This window comes from Xenopus tropicalis, chromosome 8 (assembly GCF_000004195.4).
Source record: "Xenopus tropicalis strain Nigerian chromosome 8, UCB_Xtro_10.0, whole genome shotgun sequence".
Classification (NCBI taxonomy): domain Eukaryota; kingdom Metazoa; phylum Chordata; class Amphibia; order Anura; family Pipidae; genus Xenopus; species Xenopus tropicalis.
Genome location: NC_030684.2, coordinates 122,905,400 through 122,924,790, shown reverse-complemented (window position 1 = coordinate 122,924,790; position 19,391 = coordinate 122,905,400). Strand labels below are relative to the sequence as shown.

The following is a 19,391-nucleotide window of genomic DNA, read 5'->3' as shown; positions in this document are numbered from 1 at the left end:
CCAATAAGGATTAATTATATCTTAGTTGGGATCAAGTACAGGTACTGTTTTATTATTACAGAGAAAAGGGAATCATTTAACCATGAAATAAACCCAATAGGGCTGTTCTGCCCCCAATAAGGGGTAATTATATCTTAGTTGGGATCAAGTACAGGTACTGTTTTATTATTACAGAGAAAAGGGAATCATTTAACCATGAAATAAACCCAATAGGGCTGTTCTGCCCCCAATAAGGGGTAATTATATCTTAGTTGGGATCAAGTACAGGTACTGTTTTATTATTACAGAGAAAAGGGAATCATTTAACCATTAAATAAACCCAATAGGGCTGTTCTGCCCCCAATAAGGGGCAATTATATCTTAGTTGGGATCAAGTACAGGTACTGTTTTATTATTACAGAGAAAAGTGAATCATTTAACCATTAAATAAACCCAATAGGACTGTTCTGCCCCCAATATGGGGTAATTATATCTTAGTTGGGATTAAGTACAGGTACTGTTTTATTATTACAGGGAAAAGGGAATCATTTAACCATTAAATAAACCCAATAGGGCTGTTCTGCCCCCAATAAGGGGTAATTATATCTTAGTTGGGATCAAGTACAAGGTACTGTTTTATTATTAAACAGAAAAAGGAAATTATTTTTAAGAATGTGAATTATTTGATTAAAATGGAGTCTATGGGAGATGGCCTTTCCATAATTCAGAAGTGTCTGGATAACGGGTTTCCAGATAATGGGTCCGATACCTGTATTAAGTTTAGTGTCATTATCGTACTATCCCCCAACTCATCACACAATAGAGAGATGTAAAAATAAAGTAGTTTGTTTTCACAAATAACATATATGTGTATATATATACAGTGGTGTGAAAAACTATTTGCCCCCTTCCTGATTTCTTATTCTTTTGCATGTTTGTCACACTTAAATGTTTCTGCTCATCAAAAACCGTTAACTATTAGTCAAAGATAACATAATTGAACACAAAATGCTGTTTTTAAATGAAGGTTTACGTTATTAAGGGAGAAAAAAAACTCCAAATATACATGGCCCTGTGTGAAAAAGTGATTGCCCCCCTTGTTAAAAAATAACTTAACTGTGGGTTATCAATTTCAATTTTCAATTTCAATATCAATTTCTGTAGTCACCCCCAGGCCTGATTACTGCCACACCTGTTTCAATCAAGAAATCACTTAAATAGGAGCTACCTGACACAGAGAAGTAGACCAAAAGCACCTCAAAAGCTAGACATCATGCCAAGATCCAAAGAAATTGAGGAACAAATGAGAACAAAAGTAATTGAGATCTATCAGTCTGGTAAAGGTTATAAAGCCATTTCTAAAGCTTTGGGACTCCAGCGAACCACAGTGAGAGCCATTATCCACAAATGGCAAAAACATGGAACAGTGGTGAACCTCCCCAAGAGCACAGAGACAACTCATCCGAGAGGCCACAAAAGACCCCAGGACAACATCTAAAGAACTGCAGACCTCACTTGCCTCAATTAAGGTCAGTGTTCACGACTCCACCATAAGAAAGAGACTGGGCAAAAACGGCCTGCATGGCAGATTTCCAAGGCGCAAACCACTTTTAAGCAAAAAGAACATTATGGCTCGTCTCAATTTTGCTAAAAAACATCTCAATGATTGCCAAGACTTTTGGGAAAATATCTTGTGGACCGACGAGACAAAAGTTGAACTTTTTGGAAGGTGCGTGTCCCGTTATATCTGGAGTAAAAGTAACACAGCATTTCAGAAAAAGAACATCATACCAACAGTAAAATATGGTGGTGGTAGTGTGATGGTCTGGGGTTGTTTTGCTGCTTCAGGACCTGGAAGGCTTGCTGTGATAGATGGAACCATGAATTCTACTGTCTACCAAAAAATCCTGAAGGAGAATGTCCAGCCATCTGTTCATCAACTCAAGCTGAAGCGATCTTGGGTGCTGCAGCAGGACAATGACCCAAAACAAACCAGCAAATCCACCTCTGAATGGCTGAAGAAAAGCAAAATGAAGACTTTGGAGTGGCCTAGTCAAAGTCCTGACCTGAATCCTATTGAGATGTTGTGGCATGACCTTAAAAAGGCGGTTCATGCTAGAAAACCCTCAAATAAAGCTGAATTACAACAATTCTGCAAAGATGAGTGGGCCAAAATTCCTCCAGAGCACTGTAAAAGACTCGTTGCAAGTTATCGCAAACGCTTGATTGCAGTTATTGCTGCTAAGGGTGGCCCAACCAGTTATTAGGTTCAGGGGGCAATTAGTTTTTCACACAGGGCCATGTAGGTTTGGATTTTTTTTCTCCCTAAATAATAAAAACCCTCATTTAAAAACTGCATTTTGTGTTTACTTGTGTTATCTTTGACTAATAGTTAAATGTGTTTGATGATCAGAAACATTTTGTGTGACAAACATGCAAAAGAATAAGAAATCAGGAAGGGGGCAAATAGTTTTTCACACCACTGTATATATATATAATACACTCAGTCACAGGAAATATAAACTTATAGTTTGTGTCTTTTACATCCTGGCAAAGTACTCTTAAAAGCTAGACTCTGGGGGTTGTACTTCTTCACTTTCAGAATACTGTATTCTAGTATAAGCCAAGTTGCAATTTTGTAGAATAGAAGATATGATTATTAGGATTATTATTATTATTGTTGTTGTATTATTATTGTAAACTTTGTAATTCACTGCCTATAGGTTATATATAAGAAGTTAAAGCAATACTTCCCCATGAAAAAGGGTGATGCTTGTGTGTCTTAAATTTCTGTTTATGTAATATAAATATTTTATAAAGTTAAATTGATGTATTGTTGTCTATTGACCAACAACAAGCTCCTGTTAGGGATAAAGGGTCAGAGACAAGTAGGGGTGACTTCTGGGTGTAGGTAAATGGTAATGGGGTATTTATTAGAAATGGAACTCTGGACAATTTTAAGGTACACAATATTTTTTAAGGAATATCTGACATTTGGTGTTGTGTTTAATTCAGAACCAACTAGGGTATGCTTGTAATTATTACCATTAAGATACTTTATTGATATAGCTGCAATTTTTTTTCAATCAGTCTACTACCATTTAGAAAATAAAAACATGGAAGGTCTAATTGGTTGATATGGGTAACTGCACCTACGTTAATGATGAATATTTAGAAAACCAGTGCCTCTGTTACATTTATTAATATAAATAAGTGAAATTAACAGGAGAATATCATGATTATTACAGTAGATAGAGATTTATATCTTACCACTAATGTTAAATCCCATCTGATTTGGTACTTCTGCATCATCATAATTATCTGTAACAAAGGGTTCAGAGGATGTAAAATCAATATAAAAAAATGGATATAAAATATACATTGAAGTCTTGGATATTTACTAATCATGCACAAATTCAAGTGTTATTGAGCAATCCTTATTCATTTAAATTGCTGCCTCTAGTTGAATTACGTTGGTACGTATTTTAGAGGAAACATTTGGTTTTCCAGGAAATTCATGTTAGTTTTTTTGCTTAATTAACCCTAAAACTTTATCCAACCATTTTACATAGAAGCAATAGGGTCAGGACCTTGCTTGTAAAAACTTTCAATCTAAATGTCAATTATTATAGCATCATTACAAAATGAAAAGGCAAACTACATCCAAGGGAAGAACTTGCAAGCAGGTTTTTTCATTCATGTAGAATTTAAAATAAGCAAATGCATTGGTGGGAATTTAATGTATTTATTTATTTTACATTAACTAAAGGTAAACTTAATTTATGGCATTTTTGGGACAGACTCCAGACTATGAGCAACACATAACTGAAATATAAAACCAAGTAGATATATTTAGCTCAGAACAAATATATACATGATATAAACCAGTTTCAGTACATTGTGGATTATGTAATATTTGGAATATTTTACCCCGAGACTTGGATTCTTTTTGATGCAGCATTTCCACATCATCATATTTATCTTGGTTAAAAGTCTCACTTGTACCTGGGGCAGAAAAGAAATAGAGGGTAACATATTAAGTACATAGCAAATATTTGTATAAGCAATAGCAATTAAGCATAACATAGCTTTATTACACAGCTCTTTTAATTAAACGCTTGGTCACTTGCACAGAGTCTCTTTAAAGATTGATCAATGTTTCAAATTATGGGGGAAAAAGTTCTTTCCTAGATATTGTGCTTGGGTGAAATCATGTTTGCAGTATATGCAATGTTTGAGTGACTTGAACACTAGGGTCACTGCTATAAGACTTTACATTAATAAAAAAAATGATATCTTTTTTTTCAAGGATATATGTCACTGTTCTATCCTGAGTGTCCTGATTTTTACCTCCTTGTTATACCTTCACCTAAGCTCAGTGAATAGGGTTTGTGCTGAACATACATTTTGCCTGTTGTCTTAATCACAAAATCTGTGTTTTTGTTATTTATTGAACAGGGAAATTAAAGTTACTCCATGTTTGGTTCTTGCAAGGTAGATAATTAGATTATGCGTGCACCAGAGATGAATTTCTTTGATAGAGTACGATATATACACAGAATGGAATTGAATAGAATTGTGATTTACAAAAATGTTACCATCTAAAACCAAAATGTTTGCTTTTATCATAAAAAAAAGCTATCACATATTTTATTGCTGCAAACAGTAAAAATATACATCTGTCACTTAGAAAACTCCATCATCAAATGTCATAATCACAGCAGAAATTACTTATATCCAATTATAGTGACCAATAATGAGCACATTTATAAATAAATCCATTGTTTAATTTTTACAACATATGTAGGATATTAGTTTTGTCTCTGGTTTTACTTATTTATTAGTATTTTCTAAATAGGATGAGGATATCCTTCCTAAAGGACGTTCGCAATGGGAAAACCTTGAGTTGTTGGTGGGAGAAAGGGATTGTCATACTTTTTCGTCTTACAGTTTGAACAGACTTGAGTAGATCTAACAAGTTGCAACCTACCATTGGATCTTACTAATTATGGTGCCGCTATGAGTCTGTAGTTTGAATAAAGCCCAACAACTCTGGCACTTTGTGTTATGCACCCCACATTTTTTTCTCACTAAAAATACTATGCTAAATGCAAGCCATTAATCTTTTATGGTGCTCATTTTATTACTTTTTATTAACTGCTAAAAAAAATTAGCCCCCGTGTAAAATGAAAGTGTGAATTAAACTTACTTTCACTGTCTGAGTCTAGGGAGAGGGTTTTCTTAACCTGCTCCTCTACATCATCATAACCATCTTGGATAATCTCTGCAGTCCCTGAAAAGTAAAAAAATAATGTATAAATGTCGTTAGACATCAGTTGGCTCCAGGCTAACTACCATTATTGAAAATATTTTTTATTTTGCACATTCCATCTTTTTACCCAGTTTTATCTTTATACTGAATATTTTCTTTAAAATGTTAAATTCATTTTCCTAAAACAGATAGCCCACATGTATTATCATAAATGTCAGGATTATATCCTACTTTCAGTGTCTGAGGTTGAGGAGAGGGTTTTCTTGACCTGTTCTTCCACATCGTCATAGTCATCTTGAATAATCTCTGCACTCCCTGGGAAATTTAAAAAAAAACACTTTAATATATTGGTCTAGTCCAAAATTTATTCACCCATTCATTTGCTTAATTTTTTTGTAAGTGTTCAGACAGTCACAAGTCAGTATCCCTCCAGATCCAAAATTGCAGAATTCAAATGTCTCCTTATTATGTATTATATAATATATGTATTAATATATAGGGGCTAATTTATAAAAAAATCAATTTGCATCTTTTTCTCGAAACGCAGAAGCCAAATAAAACAAAATTTATCATGGAAAACAACTGTGAAACGTTTCCAGAAAGAACCCAGCACGTGAAAGCTGGTGAGGTTGTATAGAAGTCAGTAGGAATATTCCCTAATAACTTTATTTTTTCTTGCAGTTTATGAAAACATTCAAGTTTTTTAGCATTTAAATTAAATGGAACAATGTGATTCTCACTAGTGTGTGAGTTCTCTTCTCAGAAAAAATGCACTCGAGAATATTCTGTCCCATGTTTTTCTTAAATAAGGTACTGTTTGAGGAAAAAAATAAAGAAAAGTCACTGGCATTTTGTTGGCATTTTTTCCCATACTTGGGATTTTCTTTCCCTGCGAACTGGAATTTAAGTAAATAAGACCCATAATGTTTACCAGGTATAATTCAATTCCAATTAACCACTGACCCTTTATTTCCCATAAGTAAATAAATATATTTGAGGAGTGATTGTAAATACACAAAACTACAGTTTACAAGAAAAACAAGTTTAAAAGAGAACAAACCAGAGAAAATTTATAATGCAATACATACTTTTATTTGAACACAAAATCTCGGATTTTAAGCGCTAAAAGTGACATTTTTTTTTTAAATTTAACCCTTTCACTGCCAGACGATTTTTCCCAAAAGTGAACTACTGCCAAGCTTGAACATTGTAATAAAATTTTGTACTTTTTCTGGAGATTTCACACATTGTGAAATATGTTTAAAAAAATGAAATAAAAAAAAAGTATCTTTATTTTGTGTTTTGTTTTCAAGAACGATTATATTAACATACAAAAATTTTACTGTTTGTAAAAGCCCTGATTCTGCTGAATCCAACAATACCAAATATGTATTGGTAACCCACTTTTCTTGTCTAGAATATACCCCACTAATAAAACAGCATTTTGTGCAATATTACATCGAATAAAAGTGAAAAGGCCATCTCTATTTTAACATGGCATATCTTATGACAGAAATGGAATACCCTCATAAGGCACACATTTTTTAGAACCTGCACACCTCTATATTTTTAGTTGTGGTGTAGTTTTTTCTCTAAATGTAGCTCCTGTCATACAGATACTGTAAAAACATATATCATATTTTTAATTATTTTTATTTTTCTGAAACACTATCACAGTCACAAAGTCCAAAGTAAATTTGAGAATAAAATACCAATGAAAATTTTCAAATGAAGGCAGGTTATGAAAGAACAATTTATCCCGAGTAAAACGATATGCTACATGCATGGGTGCACCTAAAGACACGGCCTCCAAACAGCCCAAAACAGGGGCAATGCATAAGGGCAATTTCAGCTGGAAAGTTTGGAGCTGCGCTCTAAGTGCGCACCTTGCAGTTTTTCAGTCTACTTGTGAAATATCCCCACAAACTATATGTTTTCTATATCTGTAGCTATTCAGCAGCACCATTCTTGCTTTCCTACATGCAGAATTGTGGACACAGTTCTCCGTAGAAGTTTGGGTTTGGCCGGAAATAAAGAAAATAAAAGATCCAAAATTAGATTTCTCCCCGAAATTGCCATAACAATGAAAAAAAAAACACTAAAATATCAATCTGCAACTTGTCCTGAACAAAACGATACCCCACATGCATGGCTGCACCTAAAGACACGGCCTCCAAACAGCCCAAAACAGGGGCAATACACGAGCAATTTCAGCTCAAAAGTTTGGAGCTGTGCTCTAAGTGCCCACCATGCAGTTTTTTAGTCTAAACACCCCCTTACCTGTGAAATTGCAAAAATGCAATAAAATCACTGAATACACAAAAAAGTGATTATGACCTAATTACTACTGAAATAAAAGTAACACAAGCAAAGTTCTCTAAATACAACCAAGAACAATAAATAAGCAAGAACAGTAAATGAACAGCAACACAAATCTAAAAATGCAATGAAACCACTGAAAAATGCAATAAAAAGAAATGTGATTATGCTGTGTGACTTGCGTTCAGGGTACCTGATCACTTGTCACACTGCAAAATCAAGGTAACACAAGCAATATAACAGTAATAAAAGTATAATGCAGAAATTAGAAATCAGATGTAACCCTATTTTGGCTACTGTGGTACTTATAACACGCAATCACCTGCGTGTGGCGCTACAGGAGCCCTGAGCCCCCGCTTATTTATGGGGGACAGATTTGATATAAATGGCGTGCCTCCACCCAGGGTAGGTATAGGTAGAACTATATGTCTCCTCCCTGGGAAAACTCTATGAGGTCCTCCTTGGACCCGGACTCCCAGCAACTCCCGGTACCTTGCCCCTCCCTTGGGGTAGCTGCTTACCAGGCAGTTGAGGATCCTCAGTATATGAACCACCAAGACACTGGTTAAAATGGTGAACCAGATGAACTTGTTTATTGATGCAGGCCGAACACTTCAGAGGATGTCACACAGACGGCTCAAGTCACACACTCTCTCTTTGGGCTACCCCCGGTACTCCCGCCGGATGCTTCCACCTAGGAACTCACCCCGGTCTACGCGTAGGGCCCCTTCACTGGGAACACTCCCAGGTGCTGACTTGGCTCCTCTTACTACACACTACAGATCCTTAACTCCAGCCATGAGTGCTGGGGGGTCCTGTCGGGGCTATCACTGCCCGTTCTCTCTAGCCTGCCTGTCACTCCTAGAGTGACCTGTTACAGTACCTCCTGTACTAGAACACAAGCCTGTTATACGCTTCTTTACAAGAAGCAGTCCCAGGACGAAGACCTTCACAAAATGGGTGTCAGCCCTTTTTATATTGCAGCACACTGCCACCTAGTGGTTGCTGCTGCATAACAGGGAAACTCCCTTTTCACACATAAACACCTAGGACCACCTTTAGGTGTCCAAATCTCATAAGGCCACCCTCATGGTGCCTGTCTAAAGGGGAACTAATCCTGGAGGGGCCCAATTCTTTGGGGTCCCTACACAGAGTAATAGAGTAAAACAAGTAATAAAACAGAAATAAAGCACAATGCAGAACTGAAAAAGCAATGAAACAAATAAAATCAATAATATAAAATAAAAATGATGAAACAGTGATTAGTGTGTAAAGGCTAAAAATGGAAAATAAAATAAAGGCAAAGTAAAATATATTTATGTGTGCTCACTTACAAAAGGAGTGTGTGTATGTGTGTGAGTGGTTCATTTGCTCAAATTGCAGTCATTTATCAAAAGATCTGAACTGAAAAAGTATGAACAAAAAAGTCGCAGATAAGATAAACATTTTTTTACTTGCTTGTGTGTATAGGGGTGTATATGTGTGTGTGTAAGTGTATGCTTTTCGCGGTGGTGACGAAAAATTTGCGGGACATACGAAATAGTCGCGATGGCGATGGAAAAGTCGCAAAAATACCAATCATTAAGAAAAACGCATTCGGACACCTTCGGACCGTTCGTGGATTAGTAAATCTCCCCCTTAGTGTAAATGGTGCAAAATTGTTACCTGGGGGCAGGCAAGGCAGATCTCAAAGGCAGGCAGGCTCCACAATGCTGCACGAGTGAGGGGGCAGTGCCAGGGGCAGGATTTAAATAACCCATGCAGCAGGCACGTCCTGATGATGTTGCTGTGACTTGGGGTAACTCTGGGGGCGATCAGAGGGGGCAGAGGAGGAGCAACGCTGGTAAGCTTGTTGTCTAGGGGTTTGTGGGGCTGGCAGCGTGTCTTTGGCGAGTATAGAGAACGCGTTCTCTTAATGGGAAATGTAGCTCCTACATGCTTGGCACATAGCGACTATTTATGCCAGCACATAGGAGCTACGGGCTTGGCAGGGAAAGGGTTAATATGCATCCAGCTATGCATTCCTGAACTGGCTCTTTTAGGTCGGACTTTTTTGTCAGTGTCTGACATTCATGGAAATGAGTTTAGTTGGCTTTTAAAATTAAAAATGTTTGAATTTTAGAAAATTTGCCCCCAAGGGGGTCATTTAACAATGTTCATTTTTTGGGGGGTTCCATTTTGGATTAAACAATCCCATAGGAATTAATAGAATGTGGGTGAGTTTTTATATACAGGTATGGGACCCATTATCCAGAACGCTTAGGACCTGGGGTTTTCCAAATAAGGGGTCTTTCTGTAAGTCTGATTTCCTACCTAAAGTCTGCTAAAAACAGATTTTACTATTTAAACAGTAATTAAACCCAATAGGATTATTTTGGTTCCAATAAGGATTAATAATATCTTGGTTGGGATCAAGTACAAAGTACTGTTTTATTATTACAGAGAAAAAGGAAATTATTTTTAAAAATGTGAATTATTTGATTAAAATGGAGTCTATGGGAGGTGGCCTTTCTGTAATTTGGAACTTTCTGGATAATGGGTTAAAGATAAGGGGTCTGATACTTGTATTAAGCTCTAAAATCAGATATACTAAACCTGTATAATTTCTCATATTTTTAATTTTAAAATTTTATTAAATTCATTTCCTTGAATGTCTGACATTTACTAAAAAAATCCGATATGAAAAGTTAGCTCCAGAAAAAGTCAAAGCAACAGCAACATTTTCGAATTGTCGGACCAAAACCTCAAATTTCTCTAATTGTTGCACAAAAAGCATCAAAAATCCAAAACCTCTAAAGTTTCGAGGCAAAAGAAGTATCACCCAGAGAAGCGAAGGGACTTCTGCCATTGACTTCTACATGATTTTAGAAAGTTTTAGATGGCAAATTGTCGGGTTTAGATTTTTAGCCATTTTGACACAAAAGTCGCAACTTTTGTTTCCTGTAACTTTTAGAACTAAACATATGAATTGAAAAAAAACTACCCAATGGTTCATTAAAACCATGAAAAATTTCATTTCCACAAATTGCAGTCATTTATCAAAAGATCTGAACTGAAAAAGTATGAACAAAAAAAAGTTGCAGATAAGATAAACCTTTTTTGACTTGTTCCATGATAACCGTAATTTTTTCGTATTGTTGCACAATAGCCAATATCAAAGAACCCCGAAAACCTCTTAAATCATACCAGGGGAAAGGTTGGCTTCTTTATCCATGGGCATCATCAAGTTGGCTTCAATCTCCTCATAGATCTCATCATCGGGGCACATAGGAGATCTTTTCCCTAAAGTAGAAAAACAACCCAGGAGTTTATTAAACAGTGAGTTCTCAGGGGGATTCAAGAACCTCATTTTCTTCTATGGCATCTTACTATCTAAGGTACAAAACAAAATATGAGTAAGGTCACAGAAAATGTAAGTTAGTAATTTTAGTAAGCTATTGTTATTGCTATTGTTATTTTTTCACATGTGGTGAATTTTACTACAGTGAATTTTGGAGTCCGTATCGTGAAAAAATTTGCCCAATTTGCTGTGAATTCATGCCTGGCAAAAATTTTGCTCATCACTACATATAACCTGCATAATGGACTACTGTTTATCTGTGCACTGGGCCTCTAATTATCTACATTGCCGATTAGACATGGAGTAGCTTCTTTTTTATTATGTGCAATGTTTAGCTTATAAAATAACAAAAAACATAGGCAAAAAGTATGTTAAGCACAATCCCTATTCATAGCACTCATGTTGCACAGGGGCTATACTGTCTCTTTAATGTAATGAGGGGACATTTAGCATGCAGAACATAGCATGCAAAGTGCAAAAAAAGGCAATCGGCTATTGCTCTTGGAACTGATGTGATAAAGTAAGAAGAAAGAAATGGGCAGATGCAATATATACAAAATTGAGAAGTAATTGTGTTAAACTCTAGAAAGCAGGATAGACCTTGATCATTGATATTGTTTAATATAAAGATGTACAAATTACCTTTTTTCAACACCTTTAGGTTTTTCTTTAGGATCCACAAACCAATGAGAGCCAGAAACAAGATGCCAAAAACAATTGCAACAGCAGTAGGAATGCTGGTTGAGGAATGTGAGATGAGCGACTCAATCAGAGTTTGCACTGGGCAAAAGAAGGGATTTGTCATATAACAGATCATTGCTACATACAGACCAATATCAGTATTTCCACATGATATTATACCCATATATAGTTTCACAATATAATGATTGTGTCAAAATTCAGATAAGTAAATACAAAGCTGGTGATGCTTATTGAGCCATGTGTGGGGTCAAAATGGAGGGTCTTTCTTTTTTTTACCTGATGCCTGGAAGTACTCTGGGGAGATTAAAATACTCTATGAAAAGGATTTGCCATTGCAATTTTTTTTATTTTTAAATTCAGCAAAACTCATTTCCTTGAATGTCTAAATGAAAAGTCTCTGCAAGAAAAAGTCATAAAAACTGCAACTTTTTTGAATTGTCGCCCAAAAAAAGACCAGCATCAAAAATCTGAAAACAATCTTCAAGGAAAGGGAAAGGACCTCTGCCACTGACTAAATGATCTCAGTAAGTTTTATGTGGCAAATTGTTAGACTTGAATTTTTAGCCATTTGGAAGCATAGTAAATCTCAAAAAAATTAATGGTTAGTAAATCGGCCCCTAAGGTGCAGATTTTACAAAAGTGAGTTTAAAGTTTAATACATAAAAACTCTTCTATTCTATTCATTCCTATTAGCGGTGAGCAATTTTTTTCAGCAGGTTTCACAGAAATTTGTTGCGTGTCAAAAAAGGCGCGGTCACATCAAAATGGGTGTGGTGATGCCAAAATAGGTGTAGTTACGGTGAAAAAGACATGCGCAACAAAAAAAGTCAAGCGGCAAACATGTTTCACGGATGTTTTGCCGGTTTTTGATATTTCGCAAATATTTTGGCAAAGGGAAACTGGACATTCACTCATCACTAATTACTATGGTATTTTTAGAAGAATATTTGTCGGTGGCTGAAAGATAGAACTCACCTATTGATAAATACGCTTCTATAAATCCCATAGAATTGAAGAAAATGTGGGTTTTTTTTTTTTTAAAGGTAATTTTTTATTAACAACAAACAGACAGTTGTGCCAAACATTAGTAGTGTACATTTCCCAATAGTTTAAATTGGTTATACAGATCTGCAAGACATACTACATAGAGATGTAATTCCACTTTGCATATAAGACTTGTTGTATAGAGTTAGTCCAACCCTGCCTCAATCCACGGGTTCCAGATCAGGTCAAACTTAGCCTGTGTTCCCCTTGCTTCTGAGGTAAGTTTAATTAGTGGGATTGCTTGGTTTACCAACCGTGTCCATGTTTTTATGGACGGTGGCCATGCTCCCATCCAATGCATGGCAATGTTTTTCCTAGCATAAAAAAGAAGGGTTCGGTACCGATTTCTGGCATAACTGCTTAGAATAATGTCTTCTAGTATTCCAAAAAGGCATATGGAGGGAGACGTGACATGGGGAAAGTCCAGGTTATCAGCTAGATTTTTTAGGATTTTATACCAGTACCAGGACAGCTCCATATCATATGGAAAAATCCTGCTGGTGAAGCATTGCATCTGGGACATGAGGGGTCTGGTTTCCTCCCCATTTTGTGTAGCCTGTACGGTGTGATGTATAGTTGGTGCATAATTTTGTACTGTACCAGGCGGTCTCTGGTTGATATTAAATAATTGTAGCAGTTATCTGTTGCTTCCTCCCAGACCTCAGAGGTCAGTTGTGGAATGTCAGTGAGCCATCGGGTTCTGGCTGTTTCAAATGGCCTGGGTTTGGTAGAAAGGAGAATACTGTAAATATGTGATACTAGTTTAGGAGCCTCAGGCTTATGGAGGATATGTTCTATGTCGAGTGATGTTATTTCTGGGCTAAGTGTAGCAAATTGGGCATTGAAAGCATGCCTGAGTTGCAAATATCTATAAAATTGTGGTTTTGGGGGCTGGCACCTCAAGGATATTTGTTCATATGTGGGGAAGGTAGAGTTTATCAGCAGGTCCCCGAGGTATTTGAAATTTTGAGTTGGCCATAATATAAATTCTTGCAGGTTTTGGAGATGTGGAAGGTAGGAGTTCCCCCATATTGGGAGCCTAGCTGAGACCAGTGGTGGGTCTCTTTTATATAGTTTCAAGGCTGCAATCCAGTTCCTGTATGGCACCAAGAGAGTGGTGGGTACTTTGGGGAAGTCGTTTACGTGCCGGTAGGGAAAATTGTTCATCCCTTCTATTGAGCCCAGAGTAAGAGCCTGAAGTGTCATGTTTGGGTTGTAAGGGTCTGGGAGGAAGCACCAGTGCAGATAGTATATCTGTGAAGCCATATAATACAACTGTAAATTCGGGAGCGCCAATCCTCCATCTGTGTAGGAGGCAGTTAATTTTTCCCATGCAATACGAGGTTGTTTATTACCCCACAGAAAAGGAATAAGTATTTTGTTAATAGCTTTGAATACTTTGGCAGTGAGATATACTGGGTGGGTGAGTTTTTATGTATTAAACTAACATTTTGATAAATCTGCCCCTTAAAAAAGTATTTACTGAATAAGAACATGCTTGTCTCGCTACCACACATTACTCTTACTTATACAACAAAACTCATATGGATTATGAATTTTTACACTGGAAATAAAGAGCTTATGAATCCAAATTGTTGTAGTATATAGTTCAACCTAAAGAAGGTACTATGAGAATTATTAGAATAAAATTTAGCTTGGTCTTAAACAATTTTTGAAGACAAATTTATCAAAATTCTAATTTGTGTAATTTTCTACTTTGACTAAATTCAAATTTCACTGTGTTTGCTGATTTATAAAAAAAAAAAATCTGAATATAAAAAACTTAATTGAAGTAAATCATGGAAATAAAATTCAAATACCTCAAATTCGTATTTTTATCATAATTTTAGTGAGTTTTTCAAGCTAAAAAGACATTCCAAAAACGTAATGCTTAAAACTTAAATAAATGGGTTTTGCTATGCTTTTTGTCCTTAATTAAAACAAATAAATTACATGATTTTTAGAGCAAAAAAACTGGAATTGTGGTAAAAAATGAAAAATGAACATTGATAAATAACCCTTTAAGTTTTATAGTACAGGTATTTGACCTGTTATCCATAATGCTTAGGGGGACCTGGGGTTTTCAGGATTTGTAAAATCAAAATTCTTTGTTTATTATTGTTTAAACTTACATAAACTCCTGAGAGTTCTGTGTTTCAAAAATTTGATCAATGATGTATTTATTAATAGTCACAATATTTTGTAAGTTGAACATACAATAAGTTCTAATGTTTACTTTATCCATAGTGCTTGGTGCTTTTTTCTTACAAAATGTAAGAATTCTGGCAAACATTTTGATAGAGTTTTGTGGATATATTACTGGTTCTCAAACAAATTGTACATTTCCATGAATCCCTTCATTTTTTGTGTTTAACTTCCTCTTGAAAATGTGAATGAAAATATGTGTGAAATAGAAAATAATTATGTTAAACACGTGTATTCTATGATGACAATAATGTTAAAAATATTATTGTTTTTTATTTTACACATTTTCAATGGGAACTTGAAGACATTATTGTTTTCTATTTCACAAAAAATAATGTGTTTAAGTTGCCTACTGTATAAAAGTTAATATGCTTAACTTTGCCTTCCCCTCTGGAACATTCAAGGTTTTTAAAAAAAGATAACATTATTCGAGAATAATCGAATTTGGATAATTCGAGAATTATCCAAATTTTGCAAAAAAAAAAAAATCAAAACAATTGTATACTGGCAAAAAAGCATACATAAAAAAATAAAATAAATGTAAACATTTACCAAAAAACAGAATTGGCCCCTAAGTCTCCTAAAGAATTATTTAAACATGAAATAAACCCAATAAGGAGTAATTATATCTTAGTTGGGATCAAGTACAGGTACTGTTTTATTATTACAGAGAAAAGGGAATCATTTAACCATTAAATAAACCCAATAGGGCTGTTCTGCCCCCAATAAGGGGTAATTATATCTTAGTTGGGATCAAGTACAGGTACTGTTTTATTATTACAGAGAAAAGGGAATCATTTAACCATTAAATAAACCCAATAGGGCTGTTCTGCCCCAATAAGGGGTAATTATATCTTAGTTGGGATCAAGTACAGGTACTGTTTTATTATTACAGAGAAAAGGGAATCATTTAACCATTAAATAAACCCAATAGGGCTGTTCTGCCCCCAATAAGGGGTAATTATATCTTAGTTGGGATCAAGTACAGGTACTGTTTTATTATTACAGAGAAAAGGGAATCATTTAACCATTAAATAAACCCAATAGGGCTGTTCTGCCCCCAATAAGGGGTAATTATATCTTAGTTGGGATCAAGTACAGGTACTGTTTTATTATTACAGAGAAAAGGGAATCATTTAACCATTAAATAAACCCAATAGGGCTGTTCTGCCCCCAATAAGGGGTAATTATATCTTAGTTGGGATCAAGTACAGGTACTGTTTTATTATTACAGAGAAAAGGGAATCATTTAACCATTAAATAAACCCAATAGGGCTGTTCTGCCCCAATAAGGGGTAATTATATCTTAGTTGGGATCAAGTACAGGTACTGTTTTATTATTACAGAGAAAAGGGAATCATTTAACCATTAAATAAACCCAATAGGGCTGTTCTGCCCCCAATAAGGGGTAATTATATCTTAGTTGGGATCAAGTACAGGTACTGTTTTATTATTACAGAGAAAAGGGAATCATTTAACCATTAAATAAACCCAATAGGGCTGTTCTGCCCCCAATAAGGGGTAATTATATCTTAGTTGGGATCAAGTACAGGTACTGTTTTATTATTACAGAGAAAAAGAAAACCATTTTTAAAAATGTGAATTATTTGATTATAAAGGAGTCTAAGGGAGATGGGCTTTGCATAATTTGGAACTTTCTGGATAACAGGTTCCTAAACAATGGATCCCATACCTGTACAAAAAAATATAAAGGTAATCATACATTAAAATAGAAAATGCATTAATGGGAATGTAAAAATGTGCTCCAGTTCTAGAACCCCAACAGCAACAGAAACCAGAAAATACTAGTCTACCATATAAAAATAATCTGATGGTTTGCTATGGGTTACCAGACTTGGAGAAACATTCTACATGTGTTTCCATGCCCCCCAGATAAATAACAGTTACCAATAGAACAATTCTGTAGTGCTGGAAGCCCATAAGTTTCAGTCTGATTGTGTAACGGCTTCTTTCTTTCACCTTCACCTGCAAAATACATATATAAATGAATAGTTGTCGTGTAGCATCATTTTATAGACTGATTATCTTACAGTATTTTGAATTTGTTCCTTCTATTGTAGACTTGAGATCTAGAGATTCTGAAAAGAGTAAAAAGTATGTTTAATTCCAACAAGTAACAAAGTAAACCCATTCATTGCACATTATAGGTGAACAATGAAAATCTGGGGGACTGGGGGTTGATAGAAAAGGTTTCTCAGAACATAAAAACCTAATATTTTCAAAGTAACCCAGGGTTTTTCTTTCCCAGAAAGTTTCACATACAAAGGATTAGAAACGTTGGCCACTATTCTCCCTCCATTATAAATACCCATGTACAACTTGTTAATGCCATTTAAATATGATTTTATAAATGTAAAAAATAATTCCTTACATTTAATTTCGGCCACTTCAGCCTGCAGATTGCAGGAGTGTTTTGCCCAAGGAGATGAAGGGCACTGCCAGAATGACTGATCGTGCTTACGGCATTTAATTAGATCCAGCCAGTAGGGTGGATCGGCAGCACCGTATGTAAATGTAATTGGACGGATTCCCTTGGTGCCACAATTCAGGTGCCTGCAGATAACAGAGATAGAAACTTGGTCCATGTGGTTGTTGCACACTGATCTCCAGCTTCCATTGTAGTAGACTTCCAGTCTTCCTTCACATTCATGGGACCCTCCATCCAAACGAAGGTCTGTAAACTCTGCAAATGATTTTAATGTTAGGAATGAATGTGATGAAACATTACTGACTGATTAGCAACATTTGGTAAAATACTGAAATAATGCACGATCCAATATAACACCCAGTGGGACACTAAGGGGCAGGTTTGTCAAAATGGAGTTTAGTTTAATACATAAAAACTCACCTACATGTTATTCATTCCTATGGGATTTTTAGAAGAATATTTATCAATAAGTTTGGTAAATATGCTTTTATAAACCCCATAGGAATGAATAGAACATGCGTGAGTTTTTATGTATTGAGCTTTAAACTCCTTTTTATTATTATATTTTCTTTTAAACACTGCACATTTTGGCAAATTTCAGCATTTCACCATTGGCAGGGGTTTTTGCGAAATGGGCATAAAAAAAAGGCGCGCACGGCAAAAACATTTTCAAGAAGTTTTTGGCGCATGTGACAAATTTTTTTTGCACACGCAACAATTGTTTATGGAGCACGTGGCAATTTTATATTGACGCGCATTCATGTAGAAGGCAATGGAAGCTGTCCTACGCAATTACTTTGCAATCCTTTCACGTAAAATTTACGAATTGAGGTATTTGCATTTTTTAAGGATTTTCCACATCCACTTGGTTTTGTGGTTTATAATAAATGAGTAGACTCCTTTTTTTAAAAAAATTTTTAAGTCATGGTAGAAAAAACCCTAAAATTACACAAATTTGAATTCTGATAAATGGGACATGATGTGGTAGGTTTATCAATGTTTGTACATTTTTGTGGTAATAATTATGAATTTTGGATAATGATTAAAAAAACTCACACTTTCTATATTTATTAAGTGAGAAAAATGCAAAAACTCAAATGTAAAACTTTGTCATCTAAAAGCTTGAGAGGTTATATAGTAGATCATGGGAGCTGTCTTCATTTAAATTTTATGTTTTTAGTCAATTCGAGCTATTCAAGTTTTTCTAAATTTTCATGAGATTTGTGACCCATTTAAAATTACGAAAGTTTTGAATTTGAGGTTTTCGCTATATTTTACATTTTTATTCAATCACATTTTGTATATGTCATTTTTTAATAAATAAGGTAGCATTCATTTTTTTAATTCAAGGTTAATAAAAGTAGGAAAAATATAAAAATTACACAAATACCATTGATAAATACACTTTTGAAAATCCCATAAGAATGAATAGAAAATGGGTAAGCTCTAATTTTTAAACTTTGATAAATCTGCCCCTCTGTCTAAAGACACATGGGGGCACATTTACTAAAATGTGATTTTTTTCTGGCCTTGAAATGTGTATGAAAAATTGTTAAACTAAATTAAGCCTTAAAAATAAAAGCGCTTATTTACTGCAGTGAGGTGTAGTGCAAGGTGAGAACATAGGTACAAAAGGATTTTTTTTTCTTTTAAATCAATGCTCATTGTTCCCACTTTATGGTCCCCACTGATCTCAGGCACAAATATTTGAAATGTAAACTTAGTGAAGCACTGAAGGAAATAGAATCAGAAATGCATTATATAGTCCACATAAATCCTACACAGATTCAATTTGGTACTGAAAATATACATTTGAGTTAGTGAATACAATCTGTGAATATATCATATAAATATAGATATATAAATTTGCATTTGAGTATTGTTGTGTTGTGAGTTGTGTATTAGGTTTAAATATCATGGTTTATATGCATATTCACTGTTTTACTGCCACCTAGTGACCAAGGTCATCTTGTTCATATTGTTGTCATATTGGTCATAAGTTTTTTATTTTTAAGTCTGTAGACCCTCCCATTCCCCTTCCTTATTTGTGATGTCAGTTCCTCCCATCATGCCATTCCTGT

At 35.0% G+C, this 19,391-nt stretch overlaps 1 protein-coding gene across 1 annotated transcript in view; it reads right to left on the bottom strand.

Annotated features, from left to right (window-relative positions):
- LOC100493820 (scavenger receptor cysteine-rich type 1 protein M160-like) overlaps positions 1-19,391 on the bottom strand; it is a 363,414-nt gene that overhangs the window by 270,648 nt on the left and 73,375 nt on the right. The window contains exons 21-24 of the mRNA XM_031891745.1: positions 17,254-17,565; positions 16,770-16,847; positions 11,553-11,690; positions 10,757-10,852 (exon numbers count right to left, since the gene is read on the bottom strand). Of these exons, the coding sequence (XP_031747605.1) occupies positions 10,757-10,852; positions 11,553-11,690; positions 16,770-16,847; positions 17,254-17,565 (624 nt within the window). The remainder of the gene's footprint in view (positions 1-10,756; positions 10,853-11,552; positions 11,691-16,769; positions 16,848-17,253; positions 17,566-19,391) is intronic.